The sequence below is a fragment of the Simochromis diagramma genome, unplaced genomic scaffold (genome assembly GCF_900408965.1).
Source record: "Simochromis diagramma unplaced genomic scaffold, fSimDia1.1 OVJJ01000333.1, whole genome shotgun sequence".
NCBI classification, from domain to species: domain Eukaryota; kingdom Metazoa; phylum Chordata; class Actinopteri; order Cichliformes; family Cichlidae; genus Simochromis; species Simochromis diagramma.
Window position 1 is genome coordinate 363279 of NW_024386765.1, and position 26255 is coordinate 389533.

A 26255-nucleotide genomic window follows, 5' to 3' on the forward strand; every position below is an offset into this window, starting at 1 on the left:
CGTTCAAATGATTACTTAGAATTTAGATACAAGACAAATAACTGTAGTCACAGGTTTATTTCTTTTAAATCACTTTGTTCACACAGTTTCAAACAAGCCACACTCACCTAGCACAGAAACCATAGCCAACTTCTTGAATGAATTCTGCAAGAGAACTCTCCATCCTGGTCTTAGCTAACTCCCCCGAGTCAGGTAGGATCCTGTCCATGAGAATGTCCCGTTTTTCAGGGTACAGCAGTGGTGCGAGCACCACAGGACAGCGCTCCTGGGGGAAATCTGACAGCAAGACACAGAAAGCGTGACAGAGTCAGATTGGGAAAACAAAACTGGACGTTTCACCATATCGAGTCAGTCTGCGTGCATATTTAAGATTTACAATCAGCCCCCCCAACTGATCCTCCATACCTCGGCAAAGTGTTTTGAGGAAGGCGTCAATCTGCTCTTGCCCTACCCCACTGGCTCCCTTCTGTCCAAACAGTAGATGGGAGAGCAGTAGGTGCAGCACCTCTATGGCAATGTCTTGGAAGCCACCTTCTTGGTTTCCTCCAAGATCTGCGTCAACGTATGACCGCAGGAGGTCTGGAAGTTTCTGCTTGATGAACTGAGCAGCTGAGAGAAAAACAGTTTGTTATCATGTGCTTTCCTGTGTACTATGTTAAAAACAAAAAAAACATTAGGTGCAGCTAATGTGAAACATTTAAGTGATTAAATGTTCAGAAGAATGATAGGGACAGTACGCCATGCCTTCCAGAAATGATTACAATCAAAGCACACAATGCTCCTTAATGCATCTCCGCAAGAAGCGTGTTTGTGTGCAAAAGAGATGAACTGAAATCTTGAAACAAAGTCAAGCATTGATTTCAGGATTTCTCTGCATTGCTAAGCGTGTGTGTGACAGGTAGGGCTGCCAGGATTAGTCGACTAGTCACAATTACCTCGACTATTAAAATCGTCGACGACCAATTTAATAGTCGACACTAGGGGTGGGTTTTTATAATCGATTCATCGATTAAAATCGATTCTGGCTTGGATAACGTGAAATCGATTCATTAAAATCCTGAATCGATTTTTTAATATAAATTTATTTTGCCCAAAATGCCAGAATCTCTGGTGACATCTCACAAAATTTCAAGAACCACCAAACAGTTAAGACAGTAAATGAGAGCAGGAACAGGGATTCTGCACATAGACTTAAACACACAGCGCGACCCGCGGATCAGAATCAGTTAGATGTCGCCTTTCTCACGGTCGGGGCTGAAAGCCGACAGCTGCTGATTCTGATCTGTTGGCGGGTTCACGCCCTTCATGCGCTGATTCTAAAGCTGTTAGTTTGATCTCTCTCCAAACAATATTGACCGAACCAGCAGCAAAAGAAGATCCAAACGCTTCACATAAACATCGTCATGGATTCACTCTGACTTTTACTGTTTTGCTTCCACCGCGATGCACAGCTCTCTCTCTCTCTCTGTGTACTTCAAGAACAGTTTCCCTTTCTTCATTATTCGCTTGCTTGTTACGCACAAGTCTACTGTTGTTTACAGCGCTGTCGGCTGCTGTTTTTTTCCCTTTTACATTCTTCCGAAAAGAAAACCTCATTTCTGCTGTTCAATATTGAACAAATTTAAACTTCTTAAAATTATTCAAAATGCAAAACGCTGTGTCTCTAATAAAACCGCTGTAACGTCAAAGGTGATGTTCATATGTTGATTAATGGTTTTCTTTCGTTTTTGATGTACTGCAGAAGATTTTTATAAAATCCCAGGCCAGGAAAATCCCCTTCATGTTTTTCTGTGTTTTATCTTCAGCTACTTTGACACAAAAGCATCTGCTGTGACGCTTACACCTGTGATAAAGTCTTGCGTGTCAGCTTCCTTTTTATTGATACAAAAATATGTAAATGTAATTATCTGAATTATAATATTTCTGACTGTCAAAATTTCCCAGATTTAAATCGAATTAAATCGAATCGTGGATCGAATCGATTCGGGACCTTGTGAATCGGAATTTAATCGATTCTAGAAATCAGTGACGATACCCAGCCCTAGTTGACACCTCGTTTGAAGCTTTGTAAGATCACAACAGACGCAGGAATAAGTAGCAGGATTTAAGAGTGTAATAACGGACTGAAACAGAAGATGGCAGCACTGCATGTACAAGGATGCCAGCTGCCGTTAAACCCCGAAGAAGAAGAAGCTGTGTCCCAGAATTCATAGCGCAGCCCTGCTCAGTTTCCAACAATGGCGGCAGCTAGTTAGTTTTAATATTACTCTTATTATTCTTTCTGGGTCACAAAATAAACGTTTAACATATTTTCAGGCGAGAATGTAGCTGTGTAAACCTCAAATATCTGCTCAGTTTATCAGGACACCACATATTTTCAAAAGCGCTCCGACGTTTTCGGAGACGTCTGTTACCCACTAGCTCGATAGCTAGCCGGGGGCTGGGCTCACTAGAGCCGTGAGAACACCGGACTCCCGGCTAATCGTTTTCAAACCCACCGCCGTCTTTCGCTACTCAGGTTAAACATATATGAGTCACTTAGATAACTTAAACATGTTATTTTTGGCTTTTTTAGCATTTTATTTGTTCCTGAGTAAATCGGTTTGGCTGATGCAAAACGAGTGATTTAGGAGAATGATCAACACCCTAGACAAACGCTACACAGTGCCGTCCCGCAACTATTTTTCTATCGTTGCACTACCTGCTCTATACACGCAGTGTCGAGCAACGGTGGAGACGGAATTTCAAGCAGTACAACATTTTGCGGCAACAACAAAACGTGAGACATTTGTTGTTTTTATGTTTATTTATTGTTTTTATGTTGCAGTCTCAACTGTTATGAAGTTGATGTGCAGTTAATAAGCGCAATAAATATTTATATTGGAAAAGAAAATCGTAAGAATCGTGATCTCAATTCTAAGCAAAAAAAAAAAAAAAAAAAAAAATCGTGATTCTCATTTTATGCAAAATCGTGCAGCCCTAGCTGGCATAAAGAATGCAAACTGCATACCAGCAGCAGACTACCAGGCTCATTTCAGCCAAGATTTTAAGACAATTCAGGAAGAACAAGCATGAAATGTATTAGTTCATCTTTAGAAATACAAGATTTGTTGGAAATATAACAGTTTATTCACTTTACTGACAAATACTGCTAGAAAAACACTGTTTATTCACTGGGTTTAAATAAATGAAGGTGTGCTAGAAAAACTTACCAAAGCCACGAAGGTCTGTGTTGCTGGAGTTGAGCAGAGCAAGGCCAAATATAACCTGAGGGGTAAAAAAAACAAAACACTTAAAAGGAGAGCCTAATGTTTCCTTGATTTCATACAGAGAATCTTTAGATCAAAATTTAACTTTATGTTCATACAAGTGCCAAAGCTACTATATTGCATTTACATTGTTTCCACTTGATCCTTTACCACCTAGTGTCATCGAGGCCACTTGCCCTTAATTTGTCATTTTTCGCTGAAAAGTTACAAAATAAATTCTCATCTTTCAGGAACTACTTAAATTTTCTGTTTAGCCCAGAATGGTGGGAGCTACAGTAAAGTAAATCAATGCAAAGTTGACTTCTGTCTGTTCAGACATCAGCATATGTGAAAGCTTTGAAGCTCGTCTTCTCTACTTTCCAAAACAGTTTGAATTTTGTTTAAGGGAAAAACTGTCATGGAGTTACAGTCATTTAAAGAGTGCTTGTAAAATGGGCTCGCTGATGGGCCAATGATTTAAAATAAAGAAAGAAATAAAGTTGATAGAGCGGGCTTACCTCTTGGACTTTGCTGAGCTTAAGAACTTTGCTCAATTGAGTGAATAAGTGAGCAGATGGCTTCAAACTCTGAAAGACAATTTAAATCAACAATGAAAAACTGTTGTTATCTTGTGTTTCACCTGAAGGTTGAAATACAATTCATTGTTATTATTCGTAAACACCTTTAACATGTCGGTACAAACATGGGTGTCTCGAGTTTGTCTCTGAGCTACTTAACCCTTTAAGACCATAGAACCAAGTTCGCTAGAGCTTATCTTTATATTTTTCATGCTGTACTGCCAATTTTGGGAGCACTTCAAGTTGCTATGCATCAATACAACCGTTATAGCCCAAATTTTAATAATATGTCTGCATTAAATCCATAGGAACTACATAAATTGCAAAAAAGTGTAATAAACTACAAAAAAAATGAAAAGAAAAAACAATTTTTTTTACATATATTTCTAGTTAGAGAAATTTAAGAACTTTATCGGCCCAAACCTGTAAATACAAAAAAGTTGCACAAAATAGTTTCCAGAGGAAATTTGTGCTTCATAGTTTTATTTTTGAGATGCACCATTTTTTATGGACTGCAGGAAAAACCAAAATAAATATACTAATGCAAATTTGCAAAAATCTCACACAACCACCAAACACACAAACAAACAGCATGTTTGTTCCAAGAAACAATACCGAAAAGCATAAAGTCAAACAGGACTTTTAAAAACACCAGTATAGGCTTATAAGTCCCTGAAGGTAAAAAACAAAAACTGTTTTCTGCAAAAAAAATGACAGCACTTCCGGTTTCGGGCAGGTAATGGCGGATATGTGATAGTTCGCGCTGACGTCTATTCCAATGTAGGAAGTGTTTTGAACAGCTGATTGGATCGGCAAAGCGTGTTTCTGGAATATTATGTTTTTGTTAGCTTGCTTCCACCAGTGTGTGAATGTGAGAGTGAATGAATAGTGGCATTGTAAAGCGCTTTGGGTGCCTTGAAAAGCGCTATATAAATCCAATCCATTATTATTATTATTATTATTATTATTATTATTATTATTATTATTATTATTATTATTATTATTATTATTATTATTATTGCTGCAAGTGCTTTTTACGCAGTTTTTGCAAAGCTTTATGTGGAAGGAAACTGACCTAGGACAAGCTGATGGCATAAGTACAACTCCTCTGGTTTGATATGCAAAAAAAATTATTGCGCTAGCTTACGTGGTTGCAGAGCTACAGGGATTTAAAAATAGTTACACAAAATGGAGCGTGCCCACTCCGACCGGTCTTAAAGGGTTAAAGCCCAACATGTAAAAAAGTGGTTTAATAGATCAAGAGCTTATCTTACTGATACGCTGACATTTCAGCATCTTTCCTTACCTTCTGGTAGTGCAGGGGATTGTCGATGGCGTAGCACAGAGTAGAGATAAAATTTGGTTTTGATATCAGCGACACACACTCCTGGATCAGAAACTGTGTCTTTGACAGGTTGGAGGAAAAAAAATAAAAGTATAGGGTGAAGAACAAAATCAGAAAACTCATAAAAACAATAACCAGACTAAGCCATTTTAATTAATGTAACTTTCCTAACAGAGTTACCAGTGACTTATGAAGTATAGGTTTCCCCACTTACAGGGGCACAAACACAGCTGCACAGAGACCGCAGTGAGCTGTCAACACACCAAACTGCATCTCGGAGAAAGTGTATTCTGTTTTTTAATAATGTCAAAGACACAAACAACATGCATTTCAGGGGTTTAAGCTAATTTTCTGATTATAATAGCAGTGTCCTAAGCAAGGATTCATCTTTCTTCTGCAAGTTTTGTTTGCCCAACTCCACTATTACCAAATATGAAATGTATAAGATCGTCATTAAACATAAAGTGTGAAGGAGTTGATGACAGATGCTTGTGTCTTACAGCTTACAACATCAGAGCTCAGTTAATAAGTTACTGTCAAAGTGAAAAGAAGGTACTTGTACTCTTGGACAGCCACCCACAGTGGACTCGCACTTTGCTGCTGGAAGCTGATTTTATTACAATAGTTGCTCCAACAGTTTAAAGGTAATTTCAAAGAAAGATGTATTTTCATGTTTTCATGGCCAACAGCTTTCAGAAAATGACAGATTTAATAACAAACGCTAAGTTCACAAAAGAAGAAGAAAAATAAATATGATACTAAACAGGAATTGATTACATCAGCCTTCTACGTATTACTGGGGCTCCAAGAAGCAACAGCAGTCCGACTCAAGAAGAGATGTGAAACTAAACCAGAGGTTAAAACGGATCTTACCAAGTGAAACCATTTTACATTTTAGTTTCCATATTGCAACCCCCTAACCCTAATGTTTTGTTTACACCATTTTTATTCTTTCCAAATAGAGTCTAGTTGAAATTCGAGCAGGATAAATTTTTCTCTTTATTTCTGCCAAATTACTGCTGTAAACACAACCAATAATAAGTTAAAGGAAAGTTTCAGGCAACTTTAAAAGACTGATTATTTTCTGAAGTTGTTTGGAGCGAGAACAGAGTTTCTGGTCATCCACTGCTAAAAGCTTACGTGTCCGTTTGATGTTGGATGATCTGATAGCCTCGTGTTGGTGTTGTTCCCAGACCATCATGAAAATGTTGTTCCAGGTTCAACATTGCAAGTGACCAATCACATTGTTGTGACGTTATTCTTTTGCGCGCCAAGCCATTCGTGCATTTATGAAATTCCAATGTTGCAAGGACAATATCAATTCTGCTTACTGTTTATTAAAGGGTTACGGTTAGGGTCCGTTGATCGGTGGACAGAGGCGGTTTCTCGCAGCTTAAGTACAGTTTTTTGTTTTACGCCGGTTTTTCCCGAAGTCGCAAAAGTATGACATCACAACACTCTGATTGGTCACTTGCAATGTTGATCCTGGAGCAACATCTAGTATGATGATCTGGGAACAACACCAACACGAGGATATCAGATCGTGCTTTGATGTTAGTCATCAAGTAAGTAGATGGCAGTGCGAGGGTCAGAGTCTGTAACTACTGTATTTCTGACACGTCAAACGCCTATATCCTTATACATTACATTAACTGGTGTTCAAAATGGAGAAATTGCAGCCAGCGGTTGTATATTTACAGTTATTATCACTACAGCAAAACAAAAGACCCCCAATGTTGCAAAGGCAGTCTAAGGAGCAAGCACAGACAATTAGTATCAGCCCCATCTCCATCCCTAAGGTCTAATCTCTCAGCTCTCACAGAGTTCACTGATGCCACATGTGTTCACAGCTGTATAGAATAGAATGCCTTTTACGGTCACGATTCTCACATACAATGTGATACAGAGCATCTCCTACCCAATGCAAACATGTGGGAAAAGAAAGGGGTGTGAGGTGCACAGTTCTGCAGCACTATATACACATGAACAGTAGTGAGAAAAAAATATAAAAAGTTTAAAAAAAAATACAAATCTGCAATAAAATAAATAGTGTTCCAAATTTACGTGCAATAAGCCACACTGTAAATAAAGTAACGCATAGTAGTGATGGTAGTCTGAAGTCGTTGGATTGGGGGGTGAAGTGTGTTGTCAGTGCATGTGTGCGTTCAGGGTGGTTATGGCTTTTCTGTAGTGCTTGAGTGAGTCATGCTCAAAATACTATGAAAGGAATGGGACATTTTGCTTGGAAACAACATCCCCACTGAAATTTAAAAGAAAAGAGGCGCTGTTACTTTGTTATTGGTCCTTGTTTCTGTCATTCTAGCGGTAATAAATGTCAAAGAAAAATGCCAAATTCAAAGAAAGCAATGAACATATCCTGTGTAAACATTTAAATTTTAAAAACACCATGCTGCCATTTGGCAGCCAATTTCTTATCTACATGCTCCATGTAGACTGAGTGCATGGCACTCTCCAGTCTTTATGGATCCAACAATTTTTCAGGATCAGGCCAAACACACCCTTGCAGAGACTGAGGTATTCTTCCTAAACAAAGTGTGTGTATGCTGTGAACAAACAGCCACCTTGGAGGATGTCAGTGAAAACATATCAAAGGGTAACAACAAACAAATTTAAAAACATTTAATTAAAATGCCACACCGCACCTCCTTAGATCCCCCATCAAAATCTTTTCCAAGTACGAAGAAGTTGAGATAAGCAATGGTTGAGCAAACTGAAGAACAAACACGCACACTGGGCCACCATGTTAAAGCTAAGTGTGTTTTCCACCTAATGGCTCTGCGCACATCCCTTCTAGTAAGACGAAAACCTGTCAAAACCCACTCAAGAGTTTTGTTTTGCTCCTCTGGCAAAATTTAGCTGCAGCCTTATATGACAACAGCACTTATGAAAATCCAGAATTCAAACGTCTCAAATTTAAAGTTACCTGGTGAAAGTCCTTGCCACTGCTTTTACCATCGCCACTGAAATCCACATGGGAGAAGAGACAGCGTAGTAGATGCCTGTCTGCCTCAGGACCGTGACGATTTACAATCTGGGAGAGCACATGAAACACACCAAAATGTCAGAACATGTCACACAGACCATCACAGACACACTAAGCCATATAAAGTTCAAGTTTTCATAACAATGTGGCCTCTTTGCTCCTCCTTTCACCGAGGGAAAAAGAGCACTGCCCAGCTGATCCAATAGTATCTTGAAAGTGAGCCAACTTAAACTTCTCTGATACGCAGACCCTGATCAACATTGGGCAGTCTTAGCGTATTAGCATCATAAAATTTATACACACAAACACACACACAAAAAGCTCTCTAAAACAGAAGAAAAATGCAATTTTTGGTTTAATTAAGGTTTTAAACATCTACAACTTTAAGTGAATAGAATATCTTGTGATGTTTAAGTATTCCAAGATATCTGTTTGCAAATTTAAAATTAAATAAATAACGGTAAAGACTTTTCGCTACCACTCACATGCTGTATTTCCTGCTGGCTGGCTCGGTAGTTTTTCTTTGTTAAATTGTCCACCAGATAGCTGATTTGAGACAAAGCCAGCGAGAGCGAGTCAAGATTCATTGCTGGTTGGGGCGGAAGCAGGCGGCCGAGCACGGCGCAAAATCACCATTATTCCCCTTTAGTCACTTCAGTGATAAGTTACTTCTGCTCCCCCCCCCCCAAAAGGTGTGAATAATGTTGACTTCCAAGGTAATGGTGGATGGGTGGCTCCCGGTGCTAAGTAGGTAGAGTCTTTCAGTTTAAAATCAAGTTCAGCATCTGAAACAAGAAAAACAAACACAAAAATCACTTTGAAATATAAGAGAGAAACTTACTTTTGAGCTGCACTAAACTTTATGTGCAGCCTAGGTGCCACTAATGTCCACTATCAACACAAACTATGGCAGCCTATGAGGCCTACTTGAATGACAGACCCAACAATGCAGTGAATAGCTGCATGGCTACTTATCTGCTAATAAATTCAGAAACAACAGTGAAAGAAGTTACTGCCACACAGTTTGGTACAACATATGCACTAAGATTGTATAGGGTTGCATAAACTACACTAGGCCTTAAAAACACCGTAATGTTTGGAACAGAGTCACTGCGGTTTGGTCACTTAATGAAATGCCCCCCCAAAAAAGTACGTGGCGTTAAAAGCAACCAGCCCTGAGTTTACAATGAGAAAAGGACAAGTGTGGAAATCACACACTGAAACAAAGAGCAGGCTAACGTAACTTACCAAATCTTGGAGAGTACCTATGCGCAAGCATGAGACATTTTTATGAGCGTTAACAGATTCATAATTTACCCAAACGTCTTAATATGCGAATAAAGACAACGTTTAAAAAATGTCAAGATTCAGGGACTCGGTTCATGTAGCAAGTAGTGAAACATGCCAAATACTCGAGCTAACTATCACCATGACGCTGATAAACACTTGCTACGGAGCAGTTAGCCCTTATGTTCACCGAATATTAGCTTCGTATTAACATAAAACATGAGATGTATTATTGTTTACTCAGCCAAGTCTAAACGGGAATTTAAATCGGATCGATACCATTCGTCGCTGATTAAATACCAACTTTAACCCATTACCAGCCCCGGGTGCGAGAGTACAGGCTAATGCTATCTCATTAGCAATGTGAAGCTAACGGCAACGTGAGTCCCGTTTCATGTTGGTTATTGTTATACAGCAGAATCGAATAAAATGGCATTCCTTTTACACATTCAGATACAAGTTGTTTATGTAAGCAACTACTAAGGTTTGGAACGCCACATTTGGCCGGAAGCCTGAAGGCCGCGAGCGCAATACTCGGACGGGTTTTGCGCGATCATGTTAGCTAACGTTAGCACTAACCTTTTTAACGCTAGCCTCGCTCTCTCTTCGGGCTCCGACTAGTTTATGGAATCGCTAACACTTTACTTAAAACTGCTATCTTCGGACATAACGTAAATCTCACGTGTTACCTGAACAAATACACGTATACAGCGGTACCTTCGCTACACGAAAAACTTTGCTAAATTATGGAATTTTTACTTTTTTTGCGTTCACCAATATGACAGCTGCTTCTCAGCAAGTAGACCTCCCCCGCTCCGGGAGCTAACGGCTATTCTCCGTATTAATATCGCTGCTTTTGTGCCAATTTCTCAACCTAAAGAAATCCACGATCATTTGTTAAATACATCACAAGCCTCACCGTGCTCTCAATAAAGTAATTCAGATCCTCATCTCTTTTTGTTTCTCGGAACAAACTTGACGAAATGGAAGGGTTGCCGTGCCTTCAATTCAGTTTGATTTTCAAAATAAAATGGCGACTGTCACCGCCGCGGCGCGCTCACGGTTCGAGAGAGACGAGTGCGTGAACTTATTCGCGCGACACACACCTGAAACCGCCACATATTCAGTCAGTATTTTATTCATTTAAAACGATAAAAGAGAAGAAATTATATAAGACAAACAATGAAACTGGCGATATTAAAAATATCTAAATAAAAAGGTTTGCTGTACAGATTTTCCCCCCCTAAACTAGGAAGGAATACATTTTAAAGGGACCTGCGCAAATTTCACACGTGAAGGTGAGCAGGCTGGTGCTCTGCAGCCTGTGCTTTCTGTTTCTTTTGTAATGATGAAAATGATGTCACTGGGGTTGTAAATTCAGGGACATGGCAGACGATTTGGGTTTCATTAGTTTGTAAATAAAAAAGGATGGTACGGCTAAACAAAAAAAGATCCCACCTATAGCCTGCAGGGTTGGCCAGATACCTACAAGGTTGGTCTGACTACAAGCAGGCGGAAAGGCAGTTTGGTGTCAGCGTCAATGTCAAGAAAATAAATGAGATATAGATTTCAGGTGGCACAGAAAGTGGGGAAGCAGGTGTGAAAATGGTCTCCAGCAAGGATTTTACCTGGAGCCAAAACACTTCCTTCCTTCCTTCTGCAGATGTGTGGTTCGTGCATCACCGTGTGGTGTGGCGGCTGCTCTGTGACAGGGAAGAAGACTCTACTGAGGGTGATGAAAGCTGCACAGAGGATTGTTGCCAGCAGCTTCACCACCACCACGGACATCTACATCAGCAGATGCAGGAAAAGGACCTGCTGTATCTCGAAAGAGCCTAGTCACCCAGGACACACACTATTATTGTCCCCCTCCCCTCAGGCAGGAGCATCAAGAGTAGAGTTCCCAGACTAAGAGACAGTTAACACGGTTGAACTTTGGTGGTGCTTTCTATCATCTGCTACTCCCAACCAAAAGTAACAGATATGAGCAATCGCCTGTCTTTGAGCTATTTGCTGCACATGTTGTAAACATGTTCAGTTCCTTGGTTCTGCATATATTCCTCTTGTGTTCACATTGTTGTTGATCAGTACAGGTGTTGGAATGACAATAAAAATCCTTGAATCAATCCTCAAAGTTTGGATAGTGTTAGTTATCTAACTATCCAATAACATAAATAGAATTATATTGAAAATATTAAACAAGATAAAATCTGTTTTTATTCATAGCTTGGTATTCTTAAGGTGAAATTTTACCAAGTCTTGACATAATACAACATGTTAGCTGTATAGTTGTCCAGAAATGATAAATGGCCTGTATTTATATAGCGCTTTTACTAGTCCCTAAGGACCCCAAAGCGCTTTACACATCCAGTCATCCACCCATCCACACACACAGTCACACACTGGTGATGGCAGCTACATTGTAGCCACAGCCACCCTGGGGCGCACTGACGAAACACACTTGCTCAGGGACTCAGAGATGCTTTCTTTCTAGGAGATAAAGGAGGACAATAAATCCCTTAATGAGCAGTTTTAAGATCAACACAGGAAGGAAGTAGGGGGGAAAAAAGCTTGAAGAAAAACACAAGCTTCTAATAAATCATCAGTAAATATAGGGCTTCATACTAAAGCTCATGTGGTAACCCTGGAAGTCCTTCTGAAAAAGAAAATGGTTGAAAAAGAGGGGGGCAATAAGGACAAAAGCTTCAAACTGGAGATGCAGTGGAAATTAAGAAGGCGCCGCTCTGTGACAAACAGTTTAAACAACAGGAGGAGTGAAAGGAAAAGAAAAACACGGGTGAACTCTGAGTCAAGTCACGATAGCACACTTAAAATAATAGTTGATTCTCAGGCCATCATGAAGACATATCTTCATTAAGGTAACTAAAACATATGTATGTATGTTATTAGAAAAGGTCATAGATAGACTTTTCCCCGTGCTGAATAACAGCAAATTTGAAAACAAAATTGGCCAATAGATACGTGCCAAGGACTGATGGACTTTGATACAATTGCCAAGGGTAATTTTTAAAATGTTGAACCTCACTGAACCATCAGTTACTGATGATATGTCCTCAAATCGAGATTTGGAGATGAACGGAATATAATGTGATCATTGTACTGACGTGTGCAGCTGTCTCAAGGTATCTTGAGGGCTGCATTGTCAGTCGTAACCTATATTAACCTTTCCAGAAACAGGCAACGTGGGACTATACACACCCAAGTCAGCTGCACAACTCAGTGCAGCTGATTTGGAGTCTCCTGGGACGGTACTGTCAGATACAGCCTGGATAATAGTTTCAGGATATGGAAACAGAAGAATATGGAGATCCAACCTGGTTCAGTTCAATTCACTTTTATTTATACAGCGCCAAATCACACCAACAGTCGCCTCAATGGGTTTTTTTTATTGTAAGGTAGACCCTACAATTATACATACAGAGAAAAACCCAACAATCATATGACCCCCTATGAGCAAGCACTTTGGCGACAGTGGGAAGGAAAAACTCCCTTTTAACAGGAAGAAACCTCCGACAGAACCAGGCTCAGGGAGGGGCGGGGCCATCTGCTGTGATTGGTTGGGTTGAGAGAAGGAAGACAGGATAAAAGACATGCTGTGGAAGAGAGACAGAGGTTAATAACAGGCATGATTCAATGCAGAGAGAAGAAACACCCAGTGCATCATGGGAATCCCCAGCAGCCTGCGTCTATTGCAGCATAACTAAGGGAGGATTCAGGGTCACCTGGTCCAGCCCTAACTATATGCTTTAGCAAAAAGGAAAGTTTGAAGTAAAACTTTGATCTTAAAAGTAGAGATAGTGTCTGTCTCCTGAATCCAAACTGGAAGCTGGTTCCACAGAAGAGGGGCCTGAAAACTGAAGGCTCTGCCTCCCATCCTACTTTTAAATACTCTAGGAACAACAAGTAGGCTTGCAGAGCGAGAGCGAAGTGCTCTGATAGGGTGATATGGTACTACAAGGTCATTAAGATAAGATGGGGCCTGATTATTTAAGACCTTGTATGTGAGGAGCAGGATTTTGAATTCTGGATTTAACAGGAAGCCAATACAGGAGAAATCTGCTCTCTCTTTATCTTCGGTTGTCTTCCTTATCTGTAACCACAGATGGCATGGCCCTCTCCTCCAACCCACAGTACACAGTATGGTCGTCACATCTTTCGAAGCATAACCAACCCCATTAACGTATTTGTTTCTAAGCAATCAAAGCTTTCTCTAAAAGATAAAAAGAACATGCAGGTGTGCTTATGATTCACTGAAGATCAGACAGGCTATTATCTGTAAAGCCACAGGCAGATCATTCACCTGGATTGCTGAGTGTTGATTAAAGTGAAAAATCCTAAAGTGGTATCCTCACAGATGCTTCCAGCTTCCCTCTTAATTAAACCAACCCAGGTATTGTTTTTTTGTTTGTTTTTTTGTGGTACTCAGTTTTTACTTTACTGCTGTCACTTGAGTGAACCTGATATGCAAGGTCAGAGTTTGTTTGTGGTCGCTGTTTTTTACATGGATAATTTTGAAAAGGAGTACTGCTAAAAAATGTCAGCGAAAGAAAAACTAAACAGGTAATGAAGGGGGAGGGGGTTCTAACCTTTATAACCAGGGGTCAACCATCCAAAGCAACTGAGAGTGCAGGTGGGAGAGGAGGCAAATGAGTGATGTGAGTGACCTGAATGGACAGGATTGTAAAGGAGAATATCAGAGAAAATACTGAGTTATTTGGACTCAAGTATGTTTGGACATGTGCAGTGGGAGGACAGTGCATGTATTTTACAAAGGATGGTGAATACGGAGCTGACAGGCAGGAAGAAAGGAGGAAGACCACAAAGAAAGGAGGACTTGCTGTGAGTTGGTGTGACAGAGATGGATGCTAGTGAGATGGAGGGAGATTATTAATCTGAAGGAGCAGAAGAAAGAAGAAAAACAATCTGATATGACAATAAACAGCAGTGTACAAATGTAAATGCTGTACTGAAATCTGTATTTTTAATTCAACTAATTAATGGAGTTATATGTCATATATTTATTTACTAATATATGTGTTTCACGATTATTATCACTTTATATTTCATTTTTTTACATCCTTAGTTATTAATTATTTGTCAAGTTTTTAATTTAACACCTACATTAGTTAATTTGTAGTTTCGTTTCTGCCTGTTTGTTTACAAATCACTTTTAATGTGTAAACAAAGAGCTACAAGCTGCTAGCAGTTTCAAAGGCGCAACCATTAATGTTATTAGAGGGTCGTCCAGCAGGGGGCGATGGTGCACCTACACACTGTGAGAGCAGTAAAGCCAGAAGAAGAGCTCTTCCCCTCCTCCTCGTTCATCACCACAGGCTGGTATCTGGTAACATTAGCGGAATAACACCAGGAGAGCGTCTTTTTCTGGGTGTTTTTAAAGCTGCCTTTTGCTGAGGTGAAGTTTAAAGGCAGGCAAAATGTCGTCTTGGGTGAAATCACCTGCGGGTGGTCGGCGGCCATCCGGTAACCCGAACGGAAGGTGAGTTTCCAGGCTAGCGAGGTTAGCATTAGCTGCTAGCTCACAATAATATATAAACGTGAAACGCTGTCAATTAGCGGCCCTATAAACCGCCACCTGTGCTGTGTAGTGCTCCACAGCCGCGTGTGTTTCGGAGGGCAGCTCCATACCCAACCAGAGAGGAGAGGACCGAAGAGCTCAAGGATGCCCTGGACAGGTACCAGCCTCGGGCAGCCTTTTTGTTGTCGGCAATGGTTTAAAGTGACCAAAGCTTTATTATGAGTGATTTACTGTGCACCTTCACTTCTGTGTGTAGTGCTACACGTCATTCATGGTTTTGTTTTAGATGAAAGAAAATGCACCGTCTTAGTAAATAAAAACTGCATTTAAAGCCTCCAAGTTGCCACAAGTCATATTTAATAGTTCCTTATAGCTGCCCAACTCTCTTTATGTCGGCACTGGGGAACATCTTACTTCCTTCCCAGCCAGACTTTTCTTTCCTCCCTGAAGGTAAATCATGAAACAAATAATTCTAGGATCTTGTTTACAGGTTTAACTGGTTAGACCAAACTTTGAATGCAGCTCTCCAGTTTGAGTACACTTACAGTTTCAGCTGCCTAGCGAGGTTGTAGACTCATCTTTAACACAGAAATCACTTTTATTTGGGCAAGTTCATAATTGCATGTGCAACAGGCAAAGCAGGTACTGATAGAAGCTTGGTAGTTTGGAATCATAGATGTAAAATGAACTAAAGTTACCTGAACATTCGTTTTTAGTGTGTGTTGTAAAACTGTTAGTGCTTAGTTAGAGTATATAAGCTGAAAGCAGCTGTTCTGAGCTCTGTGCAAACTGCACTGACTTTATTGCGGCCATGTCACCAGACTAGTATAGAAGTAACGTGTTACTGCTGCTTCCTGATGAGAAAAATATTGCACACTGTTCACTGTACAGCATGTGCTATATGGATGGAAGAATTGGGGCCCACCTTTTATCTTTAAGTGAGGTGTCACAGGTGTGTGCACCTGGCTGTGGCGTTCCAAACATTTGTGACGGAATGGGTCATTCAAACGAGTACGCTGAATTTGAGCGTCGTACTATAATAGGATACCGTCACTGCAACAGTTTCTTCTCTCCTACATATTCCACAGTCAACTGTAAGATGTGTTTTTGTAAAGTTTAGCAACCAGCCACTCGGTCACGAACGTAAAGTTAGAGAGTGGGGTCACCGACTGCGCTCTGCTGACTCACCAACTCCAGATTTCCAAACTTCTCAATGAACATCTGTGCTGACATGCAACTGGAGTTTCAGGGTTTGGGTTCCGGCAGCTGAGCAGCTCCCGTGGGTCTAAAGTGTGGGTGATCCCATACTTTAGTCTCTATTCTGTACTTTGGGACAGAAGACGGATGTAATTTTACTGTCAATTATGACAAAATCAAGTATTTCAACACTTTAGCTGTGAATCCTTTGAAAGTGTGAATGTCAGAATATGCTGACGTAATGTTTTAGTAAGACATCAGGAATACGGTGTTTGCAACAGTCTACTATTGTTTCTGTGTTGTGAGGGGGAAAAAGCTGTTTGAGTGAAACTTAAAACTTTGATGCACTGAATGTCGGACGCACAGGCTCCTTCGTGCACTTGCTCTCTGAGTCTCACTTTCAGAAAATCTATTTTTGGACATTTATATGCTCGTCATATTAAGGTGTCGTAGAGGAGGCATAGAAATACCTCCCATATTAAACTGTTATAAAACTTTTCACTGCTTTTTTTCAGTTATGAAGAGCTAGAGCAAATCCAAAACTACAGTGGAAGTGTGAAGTACGAGGGCTACAAGCATCAGCCAAATGGTGAGATTTGTTTCTTTGTTTTGTCCGTATGAGCAAAGTGGATACTCTTTACACAAGACGTGTTTTTAAATACTCTAAAATCTTAATTACACATTGATCCAGAAAAGAAAAGAAAAGAGTGCAGTAATATTTTTGCCGCTTTTCGAGTCTCTTTCAACGTCACCGTTCTCAAACTTCCAGCCAAACCAGAGGGTGGCACTCCAGCAGACAGACGTAAAACGCTGTATCAGAAGTTCTACAGACAGGTGCAGGAGGATAGGAAGCCAGCCGACTGCGTGGTTCTCTCTGTTACCAAACAGTGCCTGTGAGTATTTATTCATTGCCAACAGAATTTGCTGGTTTATCCTTTACTACCAGCGTGAGGAGACTGATACCATTCAGTGTTTCCCCACACTCGGGCCCAAGTATATGTGCCGACTCATATTATCTTTTGTTTTTTGTTTTTCTATCTTCCTCAGTCTTATATTAAAATCTTAGTTGATGCTAACAACCTTTCCCCGGTTGGTGTTTTCCCTACCGGTTGGCTTGCTGGCCAGATTGCTGTTGTAGTGTTTCTCAGTGTCATTGAGTCAACTGCACCGTCTTGGACTGCAGCTGGCCACAGTAGTCGTCCTCCTGCTTTGGAGCTCTGCTGTGAGCTTTAGGGTCACTTTAATCAGAGCCTGCAGCAGATGGAAGACTGGTTCTTGTGCTGCTGTGCTAAGCTCACAGAGACCGCAGAACAAATGAGTGCTTCCAGCAGCAGCTGCAGACCATGACTGTGGAGTTTTGGTTCCCTGCAGGATGAGACTTATTGGATGAAAGCTGTTTTGATGTGTCAGTAAGTATGAGGCAATGAAAGTGTTAGGAGCAGAAGGACTTATAACTCTGTATCAGATCTTATCCTTTTATTATCACTGTCAGTTTTTTGCTTGCCTTTCTTTACTTTCTTGGTGTGCTGTGCAGGCTGCAAATCGTTTCAGCTACGAGGCTTTGTTCACATTTAACGTGCTGTAACTTCAAATTTGTTCTGGCTACTCAAATTTAGGTTCTTGTTCCCTTTGGAAAGTCTTTTTGTTGATGTATTAACAGTGTTTCACACGCAGACCCTGTGTGTAAGTATTCATATAACCACATTTCCAATGCAGATGTCTGCTGTGAAGCTTTGTCACCATGGCAACAAACAAAAAAACAACAAAAACCAAAGTAAAAGCCCACAGGTTTTTTTGCACACGTAGTTTTCTTCCTGTGTTGTGTTGAATGATTGTCTGTTAAATTAGTTGTGATAACTGACAACCACAGACGAAGCAACGTGAACACCAGCAAAAAAACACCTCACTTTGTCACTCACACAAACACATTTACATAAAGTTGGAACAGCTGTTTGTTTTTGGTCTCTTGATCAGTCAGTAATGGAGATTGTATTCATTTATTCACAGTCAAAAAATGTCATGTAGCACATCTTTAAAATTCAGTGTTCAACTACACACTGATTTGCATTGAAGTACATTAACAGATACATACATGCGAAGGTTAAACATTCTTGAATACACCTTTCACATATCAAATGTGCCACTTGGATCACTTTCTGTTCAAATACTCTTTATTTTATGCTTTTGAAAAACTGCCACAGTTGTAAACCAGTAATCAATCAATCAAACAAACCTTTATTTGTCACATGCAAGTTTGCACCTGCAGTGAAATTGGACCCCCCCCCCCCCCCGACCATGACATTCTACACATGGTAAAAGTCTAACAGAGTAGCGGTCAAAGCACACTAAAAAACTTGCACTCCTTATGCTCTGCAAGATTGCAACATCATCAGTCAATTGTCACGCACTTCTACACTAAAAGCAACGATTAATTTGAATCACAAATATGGCCGCTTAGGCTTGATTTAGGCCATACTCCTGTGTTGAATGGCACGGCCATGCACCCTATACTGGGTATACAGACGTGTCCAAGAAGACTTGCTGAAGTTCAAACTGAGCATCAGAATCAGAGAGAGTGCTGATTTTAGGGGACACATTTAATGTGGAATGGTTTCCAGCACCTTGTTGAACTTGCAGGGTGTACTTAATAAAGTGTCCTACTAGTATAGTCACAAGGGTGTCAACCACTGGAATTGGTTCAGCACAGGAGTATAACTCAAGCTAACTATGAGACTCAGTTGATACAGATGGACTGGCAGTTATAAAATGCTTATTGATAAGTGTAAATTGATGCAGCACTTTATTTGACTTTCTCAGTATCCCAAAGACACTAGGAAATACTAGTATTATAATATTTACGGTACAAACATCTCATTAAGAATAAACCCACAATACAACACTAATCACACCTATGAGAGATTTGAAAATCTGTGTTAGCTTCACATAAAACGCTGTTTTTGTTGGGAAAGCACATTTTAAATGAAGGAGTCACCCTTTGCTCCGTCACAGATTTAACTCGGGGTATCTCCTATACGAGGTGAGTCGCTTAATATAGAAATGTCACGTTAACAAAGTGTTTCTCTTCCTCTCAAAGGGATTACCCCAAATCGCTAAGCCAGTGCTTGCAGGAGCGTGGCCTGTCAGTGGAAATGCTCTACCTTCAAGCGGAATCGGGCCTGACCCGGGCCCTACAGGATGTCCGAGCAGAAGGCTCCCCCTTATGTATTCTGGTGGAGCAGACAAACGTAGCTCTGTCCTCCTGCACTGTTATCATATTCTCAGAATCCCTCAAAAGTAAGTTCGTACCCCTCGTATTCCTTCAAACTTACCAAACCATCCCTTTTACTAGGCTCAGTTCAACAGTCTGTAGATTCCACATCTTTAAACACGAGGTCTAAAACAAATTTCTTGTAAAACCAAATAAATTAAAAAGACACACTACCATTTAAAAGACCACTATCTAAAGTTACACAAAGCTACAGTTCTTCAGTCATGCATGCATTTAAAAACTGTGCCGAGTCTATCATATCTACATGTTAATAGCTGGATCTTGGCAAACGATCCTTTGGCTAGCACATGCATATACTTCACACAACAATACATGACAATACATCCCAAAAAAACAAACCAAAACTAAAAAACGGTCAATTTATTACAACATGTGTTTCATTTTATGGGTCATCAGTTCTGTCACTAACTGCTATCTTAAACCAAATAACAAACCAGACCAAACCAACAATCAGACTTCTTTGGAAGACGGCACAAAGGCAACGTTGTAGCTACCATTCAGACTATTTGTTAGCTTACACACCAACTTCACTTCATCTTTGATTTTTGTGCGATAACTTGAGTGTTACTCTTAACAAAAACAAATAAACCAAATCTGTATTATTATCAGACGTATGCACGATCTGTGCCAGGTGCCAAACGCAAGACCCAGGCTTGAGGTCAGGTTCAGCTGCATATGAGGTGCAGTTGAGACGTTTAGCAACACAGACCATAAAAGTATTTCTGTGTCACCTCAGTCCTGTGGGAACCAGATGTACCAAGTGTCGCAAAACTACAACGTTTCAGCTGAAACTTCATTTCAGGGAGGACAGAAAATTCTCAGGATGGTGTGAAGTAGGGCTGCCACAAACGATTATTTTGATAGTCGACTAGTCACCGATTAATTTTGTAATTAGTCGACTAATCAGATCATCATCCATTGGACAGAAAACGTACAGCTTATTGCACCAGCAGCATCTGCTCGTATATAACTATCATTAGCTTACAGCTTTAAGTGTTTCAGGTCTGTGCTAACTAAAAATAAAGACAAGATGATAGTTTATTCAACTTTTAATGAAATTTGCAGATTGTTTCGGTGGAGTTTAATAAACTCAGTCGTCTGCGCTTTGCTCCCTAAAATATAACGGGACACCGGAGTAAATTCTCGACCATCTCACACTTCTGTTTAATCAGTTTTCTGTTTGACGTTTGTTCAGCTGTGTGAAAACCACCCAGGGGATTAATAAAGTTTTATTTTATCTAATCTAATCTAATAACTTTAATCTCAGCCAAACCGATTTACTCAGGAACAAATAAAGGTCTGTCATCTCGGTTGTGGGCAAAAGACCTGGAACTGACAAATAAAGGCGATCTCATCTCATCAACAAATAAAACACTGAAAAAAGCCAAACAATAACATTTTTAAGTTATCTAAGTGACTTATATATATTTAACCTGAGTAGCGAAAGACGGCGGTGGGTTTGAAAACGATTTGCCGGGAGTCCGCTGTTGTCACGGCTCTAGCGAGCCTAGCCTCCGGCTAGCTATCGAGCTAGTGGGTAACAGACGTCTCCGAAAACGTCGGAGCGCTTTTGAAAATATGTGGTGTCTTGATAAACTGAGCAGATATTTGAGGTTTACACAGCTACATTCTCGCCTGAAAATATGTTAAACGTTTATTTTGTGACCCAGAAAGAATAATAAGAGTAATCGTCGACTATTAAATTAGTCGATTAGTTGATAGTCGACGTAATCGTGACTAGTCGACTAATCGTGGCAGCCCTAGTGTGAAGATTGTATACAAATCCTTTAACAGTTCCACAGCGGCGTGTATCACAGTTCAGCTGACCCAGTTTTCTCCTACGGTCGGACTGCGTTTTCACATCTGAACCTGGGAAGCAGATTTGCTGTGAATGTCAAAAGGAGACCGTGACCATGTTCCTGATGCCTGTGGTTTCTCAAACTGAGAAATTTTAGGTCGAAGCTGAACAAGCAGCACTTTTTAACAGAGAGTAATCCTCGACTCCAAAGCCTGACCTGAACTTAGTATCTGATCTGATGCAGATCCAGGCTCTAAATATGATCACGAGGAGGAAACTAGCTACATTTAAATCAGTTATGGTTTTATGGACCTTTATGATCTAACCTCGTAATTGTGGGGATTTTCATTTTTATCTTTTGTATCCTCCTGGACGAAGCGTGCGGCCGGTTTTACAGAGGCATGACCCAGGCTCTGGATAAAATCAAACTCAAGTTGTAATAATGTGCAGTTTGCTTTAAATCTGCTTAATATGACATTTTATGCTTTATTAGCACACATACACGACCTAATCTTTATAACACAAATGTTAAACACATTGTTAGGTGAATTCAACCAAAATTAGATCAATTCAACAAAAACAATTGTCTGTCCTCAGAAACAAAGCTGAAAAAGCGTCACCATTCATTATATTTAGAATAAAATGTCTGGATGCACATTTAGATAAATTCAGTACTTATTAATCAGGTTGTATTAAAGTTACTGATAAATGCACGTATTTGCACAAAATGCATGTCCCTCAGTGCCACACATCCAGCAATCCAACACCACCCCCACCCCCCGAAGCATTACTTACCAAAATACTAATTTAATCAGCTGATCCCAACATTGACATCAAAACGATCTCAGCGCGAGCTGAAAGGAATCTTTTTTCACCTCTTTCTCCCACCTCAGCCTCATGACACTTCACCGTTACCGTTCCCTTTCCCTCCTCAGTCCATCGAAACATGCCCAAAGACCAGGCCATGGACTTTGTTCTAGCAGAGTACAACCGTGGACTGGCTAAAGAGCGACCCCCGAGGGACCCGGCAGACATTGCAGCCGAGGCGTCGCAGCTGCTCGATGACTTTCTGGATCGAGAAAAGATCGCGCGCCACACCGTTCCCTCTGAAACACGTCAGCTCCTCGTACTGTTCGCCGAGGGTGTCCATCTGTACCCCGAGGAGTTGGAAACCATCTCGGAGTACGTGCGCTCTCGGCAGGACCACGTACAAGGTGAAACGATTACACAGCAGTTCCTACAGAAGCGCTGTTTCAGCTTTGACTTCTTGTATCAGCTTTGCTTTGTCCTTAGGTCATATATCTCTGTTTCACCTGCGTTTTATCTCTTCAGCTTCCAACAGTGAGGGTGAGAAAGGGATCATGTTACCTCCAGGGTTAGGGAAACCACCTCCTCTGCTTCCGACTCCATCTGGGCCACCACAGCCTCAGCCTGCATCTTTAACAGGGGGGCCCATGGGAGACCACGCCTCACCTTCACCTGTACCCCTCTTGCCTTCACCAGGTTTGGGTTTTCCCTCTTTGTATCTTTTTAAATCTATCAAACCTTTAATGCTGTGGGGCTGTGAAGCATGATGAAAAGTCCTGGTGTCCTACTTTGGTGAGAGCGCTAAAACCTACCACGGCATTGCTAATCATGAACAGCTAGAGGCTGATTTGCTTCTTTTTATTTATTTTTAGTCGCTCATCCCAAAACCAAACCTCCTCCGCTGCTCTCCTTGCATCGTCTTCCTGGTCCGTCGTTAGGGGGCCCAATTGTCCGAGGTCCCCTGTCATCACACATCCCTTATGGCGGTCCCGGTGTGCCTCGTGGGCCCCTGCTCCACCCTCCTCCTGTGTTCCACCCAGGCCCCAGAGGTCCCACTAGAGGAGCCCCTCCCACTCTAAAGAGTGCTCGCCCTCCACTTCTGTCGTCTCCAGGTTGGTCTTTGGTTTCTTTTGGGGTTTTTTTTCTCTTTCTTTTCTTAAACTTTTGTCCTAAAGTCGTGTTTTTTGCCTCTTTGTTTTCTCAGGTGCTCCTCTTCTTCGTCAGAGTGTCCCCCGGCATTAGGAAATGAGAGAGAGAGAGAGAGAGACACACACACACACACACACACACACACACACACACACACACACACACACACACACACACACACACACACACAAATTTGCAGGTTATGAACAGTGCATCACTTCATGTTAGAGCAAAAGCATCCTTTTTTATGTTTTTATCTAAATTTTGCTGGAAGATAAATGAAAGTTGATGTTATGTCTTCATCTCACTGTGGGTGGTTTGAGTGGTAATGTTAAGACCCCCCCCCCCCCCCCCCCCCCCCCCCCAAGGCATCGGTGCCTTTTTTATGTTTTGTCCGTCAGCAGTTTGGATGTTAGGGTCTGTAACTGTTGGTGAGTGTTGCACAGGTCCATCAGGTAGTTCGTTTAGCTGATTGCACAGAAATACAGCCACGCAGTAATCAATACCCAATCACGGCTGCAACAGGACGTCTTCTGTATTAAACGCCAGGAGCCTACTTGCTTTGTACAGTTTTTCAACATGGTGCTTTAAATTTCTCAAAGTTTCTCTGGACAACAGATATTTCACTTTATAATGGTTTGTTCTTCGGAGCCGTATTTCTGGTTCAAATATAACTTGATTCATGTGTAATTTTATTTGTGCCGCAGATGAAAACGGTCATTCTGAAGGACTCTGTATGATGCATGCAGTATCTTCATGGCAGAACACAAACGCATGTATTTGTTAAATTGCATTTCCTGCACTGTGCACGGTAAAATCGCTGTCGTGTACAGTACATTTCAGTAAAATAATCGTCCTTGTGACGTTGGAATTGCAACTATCAGCTTTGTTTTGTTACCCAGGCTTCTGACAGAGGCCTTCTATCAAAGCACAAGACTAAGCTCCAACTATTTCCCAGCATAAATGAAAGAAATGCGACTCTCTTCATTATAAATCCAGTGACCACATATTTTCTAAATGGCAGGTCTGATGTGAGTAAGAAGGCTCCACAGGTTTGGTTACACACTGTGGGTTTCAGCCTTTAAGCTTAATGTCTGTTAAATATGTGATGCAGGCAGAGCACACGAGTCTGGAGCAAACAACTACTTATCATATGTGGCTTTTTTTGTCATTGCTAGAATTTCTAGCACACTGTTGTTTTGTTGCTAATATTTATTAGCATTACTGAAAAGCATTTATCTGGTTAAGAAGCCTTTTTCTGTTGGAGCCGCGGGAGGCTGAGGCCTCACAAAGACAAACACTTTGCTTCGCTTTTGTAGATACTGTAAAAATGTTTTTTTTCTTCATGTTTTTGAACCACTGTATGCTTTTCCCTTTGCTGTGCGGCGTGCTGATGTTGAACAGGTTTGGAGTCCCGATTATATTTTCAAAGAAGACGTTTTTCTTTTATTATGAATTAAAATGAACATCTTGATACAAGTTCACCAAACTGACGCATCTTTCTGTAAGAGTCTGAATAGATGTTAGTGCTCAAATTCCTAACATATACGTATTGATCAATCTATTTAAGTGAATAAAACATAAAAGTGAACCCTTTGTGTATTTTGTACAACGAGCTGCTGCAGCAGCAGGTGAGGCCTGGACAGGCTTTGGTTTCGCTGCATCAGTTTTTAAAGTTGTATGACGATTTTTTTTAAGCTCCAGTTGAAGCTCTCGCCTGGATGGAGATTTCTGGACTCATTTTGATTTCCATACTGGAAGCTTGCCTGAGCTGCTGTACAGTAACACACAGGAAACAGCTTCCAGGCTTCATGGTAGCGAACTGCATATTAAGTGGCACAGAAGTAGTTGTGTATATTTGTATTGGTGAGTTTCTGTCGCGTGTTTGCTGTAATGTTCTTTTGACATCTTAGTGTAGTTTTAAACACCAGAGTCTCTACTTTGCTCTTCTTATACACCGTCATGTTGCTGACCTGTTGCCAGTTGTTCCAGCTGTTTGTTTTTACTGCCACCTGCTCGTCTAGCCTTTTTTTATTTTTTATTTTATCAGTTTATATATGTTCATATATTCTACTGTGAACAATCAAGATTATTATATATGGTTTTAATTTATTTACAGTCCTGTGCAAAAGGTTTTAGGCAGGTGAAAGGTGCTTTCAGAAATATAAACGATTGTTTATTGGCCCCAAATGTATTCTGCAGGACAACGACCCAAACACACAGCCAAAGTCATGAAGCGCTATCTTCAGCGTAAAGACGAACAAGAAGTCCTGGAAGTGATGGTACGGCCCCCACAGAGCCCTGATCTCAACATCGAGTGTGTCTGGGATCAGAGACAGAAGGATGTGAGGACGCCAACATCCACAGATCTGTGCTTGATTCTCCGAGATGTTTGGAACGACCTACCAAGATTCTTTATTTGTCACGAACATGGTTATAAAATGGTAAATGGCCTGCATTTGTATAGCGCTTTTACTCAGTCCCTAAGAGTGTTGGTCAAGTTACTTGAAAAAAGTAATCAGTAACTAATTACTGATTACCTCCCCCAAAAAGTAATCCCGTTACTTTACTGATTACTTATTTCCAAAAGTAATTAATTACTTAGTTACTTAGTTACTTTTTAAAAACACGATTTACAACCTGAGTAGGTGATAAAGTGATAGATCTTTCAGCCCAATTCTACTTTTTCTGCATAATCCATCATACAAAATGTAATCAAATGGAAAAGTCTCTTTTTAAAACTTGTTTTATTAGTTTTAATCTTTTAACTTTATGCATCAAGCAAACATTTAATTATATGCAGCATTCTCTGACTGGAAGAAATTAGTTTAACATTTAAACCTGTTTTCTGCACATTCAGCACATAAAATAAAATATTTTTTGTGTTTACACTCAGTCTTTCAAATAGATGCAAGTAAAACACAGCAGAAAATAAATAAAGTCAAAGACTAGCGGTCCTGTTGCTCTATTTTCACCTGTAAAGCAGGAGTGGGGCA

At 40.6% G+C, this 26255-nt stretch overlaps 2 protein-coding genes across 12 annotated transcripts in view; one reads left to right on the forward strand and one right to left on the reverse strand.

Annotated features, from left to right (window-relative positions):
* The window catches only part of cnot1 (CCR4-NOT transcription complex, subunit 1), a 28004-nt gene extending 17486 nt beyond the window's left edge, over positions 1–10518 (reverse strand). For 7 of the 10 annotated variants that reach the window (XM_040034752.1, XM_040034800.1, XM_040034785.1 and 4 more), the window contains exons 1-8: positions 10382–10517; positions 8661–8960; positions 8116–8223; positions 5133–5231; positions 3767–3835; positions 3213–3267; positions 406–609; positions 108–276 (exon numbers count right to left, since the gene is read on the reverse strand). In XM_040034752.1, the coding sequence (XP_039890686.1) occupies positions 108–276; positions 406–609; positions 3213–3267; positions 3767–3835; positions 5133–5231; positions 8116–8223; positions 8661–8762 (806 nt within the window). In that variant the 5' untranslated portion in view covers positions 8763–8960; positions 10382–10517. The other 3 variants (XM_040034777.1, XM_040034743.1, XM_040034733.1) reach the window with 3 other exon arrangements.
* A 4249-nt stretch (positions 10519–14767) lies between these two features.
* On the forward strand, positions 14768–24850 carry si:ch211-216l23.2 (uncharacterized protein LOC565061 homolog). 2 transcript variants are annotated; one of them, XM_040034811.1, is made up of 10 exons: positions 14768–14980; positions 15090–15176; positions 16732–16805; positions 16986–17109; positions 19311–19510; positions 22239–22517; positions 22636–22806; positions 22983–23222; positions 23315–23364; positions 23419–24850. In XM_040034811.1, exons 1-9 carry the CDS (start codon positions 14919–14921, stop codon positions 23350–23352), a joined length of 1275 nt encoding a protein of 424 aa, XP_039890745.1. In that variant the 5' UTR covers positions 14768–14918; the 3' UTR covers positions 23353–23364; positions 23419–24850. The 2 variants fall into 2 exon arrangements, with proteins under 2 accessions (XP_039890745.1, XP_039890752.1); XM_040034818.1 differs by having other exon boundaries at positions 23315–23360; positions 23431–24850.
* Positions 24851–26255: the final 1405 nt, after the last annotated feature.